This window comes from Miscanthus floridulus, chromosome 4 (genome assembly GCF_019320115.1).
Source record: "Miscanthus floridulus cultivar M001 chromosome 4, ASM1932011v1, whole genome shotgun sequence".
Taxonomy (NCBI): domain Eukaryota; kingdom Viridiplantae; phylum Streptophyta; class Magnoliopsida; order Poales; family Poaceae; genus Miscanthus; species Miscanthus floridulus.
Genome location: NC_089583.1, coordinates 59125747 through 59130343, shown reverse-complemented (window position 1 = coordinate 59130343; position 4597 = coordinate 59125747). Strand labels below are relative to the sequence as shown.

The 4597-nt window shown below is 42.7% G+C and overlaps 1 protein-coding gene across 1 annotated transcript; it reads left to right on the top strand.

Annotated features, from left to right (window-relative positions):
- Window positions 1-2052: 2052 nt before the first annotated feature.
- LOC136551532 (heavy metal-associated isoprenylated plant protein 46-like) lies at window positions 2053-3452 on the top strand. Its single transcript, XM_066543067.1, has 3 exons — window positions 2053-2253; window positions 2349-2427; window positions 2567-3452. Exons 1-3 carry the CDS (start codon window positions 2245-2247, stop codon window positions 3028-3030), a joined length of 552 nt encoding a protein of 183 aa, XP_066399164.1. The 5' UTR covers window positions 2053-2244; the 3' UTR covers window positions 3031-3452.
- The last annotated feature ends 1145 nt before the right edge of the window (window positions 3453-4597 follow it).

The following is a 4597-nucleotide window of genomic DNA, read 5'->3' as shown; positions in this document are numbered from 1 at the left end:
TGAAGAGTGTGCTTTGATAGTGAAGTAGTCGTAAAATTTTCAACTAGATATTGTCTTGATATGTGAGGCATATATATTTTTGTTCTTACTGGTTGAATGTGAACTTTGGCTAATTAAATTGTTATACTCCATCCATTTTTAGTTATATGACGTTTAGGCAAGTTAATTCGTTCAAAAATAAGCTGATTAGCTTGTGCTTAACGTCCTTTATTTTTTTTAAGAAACTAGTAAAATAATAATATAACATTGTCTAAGCCGGGGTGTACAATATATCATTATAAAAAAATTTGGCCTCAGCCATAAACACAGATTTTTTGAAATATTGGACCAAATTCAAATTGGTTTTAAAAAATTCAGTATCAGTTTACTTGAAAGATTCTCCAATCCATCATGCATCACAACTATATATAACATCGAAGAAATAATACAACCATATCACTGAGGTAGAGCAGTAATAGTACGGCAAGATTGACGGTGATTGAGCTGCCTATGTTTGTGGCCTTGGGCGTGGGAGCGGAGAAATTGACAATTTGGAGAATTTTAGGACTTGGGTAGAGGTATTTGGAAGGACCATTCTCGGGCGATTTGGTGCAATTTTGGACAGAACATGAATTGAAACGTGAAATTTTTGTGGGCAAAAAAAAGTTATCAGACTGAGAGGCCAGAGGAAAAGGGGATATTTTGGGAATTTCAGTGAAACTTTGCTTCTAAACCCTGGTCTGAAGAAAGCAAAAAGGAAACTGATTTCAGATAGCCCAAAAACAGACTACTATAAAGGCCTTGAATGACTAGTTGCAATTTATTTTATATTTTAGTTTTTTATCGTCTAATAAAATCTACGATAAAGCTTCTGAGGCTCCTTCTTAAGAAAACCCTGTTCTGAGCTATCTTGTACTACACAAAACAATACCAGCGGTAAAACTGTTATGCATAGGCATGTTCAAACTGTAAGTACATACTTATGCAGGTGATATCATGCTGAGAGCTCTTTTTTTCCCAGGCGTATGCTTGTGACACGGTTTTTGGCAATATATATTCAGCGTTGACAGCAAACATTTCTCTTTTTGGTGAAGCATACAACTTTGGTTGGAAATTTCATGTATCAGACATGGTCAAAAAACACACCGAAAGAGAGCTCCAAGCACCTCAATTTCAACCATCATGATAATATCGACATTTCATGCCCATCTCTTTCTTCGTTACCTTAACATTGAAATGGCAAGACAGAGCATCCAAATCTATCACCAACAGCAGACAGCACAAAACAGCTAAACGATACTCCTGAGTAATATAAAAAGAAAATGCTGTCCGCCAGGCGCCAGCTGTTGATTTAAATCCTACTCTATTTCAAAAGCTAGGAACGGAAGCTTGATAAATTTCACTTAGCGTGACTTTCCTAGTGATTTCCTAGTTACTGTATCAAATAATTAGTATAACAACCATGCTGACTGATAAAAAATGGGCGATGAGATAATAGATAGGCCCCAGTTTCAATAAGCTTAGGCCAACTAATTGATACTGTAAATGATAGTATGGCAGCATAGCCCAAAAGAAAACATTTTACTATGCAATCAGCTTAATTAGAGAGAGAAGAAAAATTGGGAAAGAAAGAGAGAAGGGAAATATGGAAAGAGGGAGAGAAGAAAAATTGGGAAAGAAAGAGAGGAGGAAAATATGGACATAAAGAGAGGGAGAGAGACTTGATCTGTGTTGTGGTGTGGTGTGTTGAAATGAGCTATCAGCAAGCTATAATCAAATGTGTGGAAACTTGTGGCACACTAGCACCGACCAGACACTACCAGCCACTCGCTGATGTTGAGGTTCCACGAACACCTGCCAGCTTCACCGTGAGCTGGGCATTTGGCACAGTGCGTCTCGTGGATTATTCACACATTTCAGTAGCCGTGCACTGTTTGCTCATTGATTGGCTGTTTGTTTTCTTCCATTTTGCTAAGCTAACTTTCCTCTGTCCAGAGCCTTCTTTGCTGCTTCCTGCCTTCCTCCCATAGCATATACTAGTAGTTACATACTCTGCCTGTCGTCCTGCTTATTGCCTGCCTGCCTATAAATAAGGTGATGGCCATGTATCGTGTCTCATAACTCACAAGAGCTTGCAGCAGCTCCTCACGTCTTGCTCAACAATCATATCGCACAAGATATTCTTGACTCCAAGTACAGTCCAGTACTGTTCTCTGTTGTACGGCCAGGACAGTATAGCTCTGTGAAGAATTCCGTGCAACAAAGATGGGCAAGGTTGGTCGCTCATCCAGCCGTCTTCATTGCTTCATTTGTGTGCCTGAATGTTTTTGTTCTGAATTTCTTGGGGGTTCTTTGATTTCTCACTGCAGCAAAAGATTGTGCTCAAGTTGCCCCTGGATGACGAGAGGAAGAGGAGGAAGGCCTTCAAGGCTGCTGTGGGCATGAATGGTAAGATCAACTAACGATCACTGCGATTTGATTAGCATCTCTGTTGCTGTTGGAAATAGAATTGCTAATGGTTGTGAAGTGATCAAGTCCCAAGTTCTGACAAGTGATGTGGCGCTGGACGTACGATTCCGATCCGCAGGTGTGACATCCGCCACGATGGAGGGCGACAAGATCATCATCGTCGGCAACGGTGTGGACCCCATCACGCTGACGACCATGCTCCGGCGTAGCCTCGGCTACGCTGAACTGCTCAGCGTCAGCTCCGGCGACGACAAGAAGAAGGGCGATGGGTATGGCTACGGGAGCGGCGGTGGCATGATGTACGGTGGTGGCGGTGGCATGGGCTACGGCGGCGGCGGCGGCGGATTTGGTGGTGGCAAAGAGGGCAAAGAGGGAAAGGAGGGCAAAGAGAGCGGCGGTGGCGGCGGCAGTGGCAAGGGCAGCAGCGGCCCTGCAGGCTACGGCGGCCACTACCAGGCGATGCCGCCGGTCTCGTACCCTGCCTACCAGCAGTACAACCCCATGCCATCCTACCCTGCCGTCTACTCCTACCCTGCAGCTTACCCGCAGCAAGAACAGGACCCTGGATGCAGCATCATGTGAAGAGCTGTAACGCAACATCGCGCAAGTTAATCTGGGGAGTTGATTAAAGGTGGCCAAACACATGGAGATTAACTTGGTTGGGTTCGTCAGGACAAGACGATGCTGCCTTACCTGTCCGTGCAAGGCTGCTGGATGATGATCCAGGATGGCTGTGATGCTTAGCTTTGACTGTGAGCATCATCATCCGTGTAAGTATGTACAGGGTTGGCCAGCAAAGGTGGGAACAGAGTTTGAAGAGTGGAGGTGTTCATGGAAGGGGAGGCAGAGCTGTGACGGCAGCCTAGTCGTACGCAAGATTGTGATGCAAGTGCAGACTGAGTAGCAGCAGCAGTGTTTTCTTTTCCTTTCTTTCGTTTTTGGTAAAGAAGTTGTAGTGTTTGTTGAAGAAAAGGAGGCAATAAAATGAGTATATTTGTACATTACCTGTGTGTCTGCAGATTTGAGTAATAAGCAATTATATGTTCATATAGATCTGACCTCGCTCGTAATCTTCAGTTTATTGATGAATTGACCAGGTTGATCGTGAAGTAGAGGTGATCAAATCAAATTATCGAACCGATTCTTCGGTTCTCAAAGATATGGTTGGCAGAACAGAGGGTCCGATTAGTTCTAAGAAATGCAAGGAACAGATCACTTCAAGTTTTTGTTTTTAGAAATTTCAGTTTGGTTTTGGTTCTAACAGAGTTTAGTTTTTAACATAAGCTAAGCCAATAAAAATGTATTTGGGTACCACTTCTCCTATTTTAGATAATAATAATTGATAAGAGAACAACAACAATATAGTAACACAAATACACTTGAATTCAAATATGACATATCACAATATGACCAAAAATATATTCTTACAAAATGCAACTAAGTGAAGTACAAGTTCGTAATTTGGTTTTTTGGATAACTCAGTTAACTAATAGTAAAAACCGAAATACCAAAGAAGATTCGGTTCCATACTGTCTGCAACCGATTTTCTTGATTACGATTACTTTTTTTTATTCTAGTTCTTTAAGCTTCAATTACTTATCTATTTACTTATACCTAGTCTTATCCGTGGCTCGCTGGCTTGATGTCTACCGTCTCTCATTAACATCAGCCACCCTCGAACCATTCCCATCCTCAGAAAAGGCCACTTGATGAGCTCATCTTCGTCTGAAGCAAATGCGCTATAGATCACTCCAATCTCACCACGAATGCAATCTCAACCTAGCATATGTAAGTGGAGGGCTAACATTGGCTCTATTGTGTCTTGGTAGGCACTAGCAACCTAAACTCACCCAACCACAACTTCTATTTGACACTAAGCCAAACTAGCCGTTGTGCACTTTTTGCACAGAAACATAACCACTGGAAAAAGCACCGGTGAGCAAAATAACTCCCACACCAGAGAACTCTAACGGTCACTTAAACTAGCTATTGCATAGGTGAAGCTCCGATGCCCTCTTCGGTGCACCGCCGGAGAGATTCAATGCTCACACTGGCCCAAATACACACGCTAAAACCCATCTCTAGAGTCAAGATCCGGTGCACACTCCGGCACCCATACCGGAGAGCTCCGATGCACACTACTGCATTT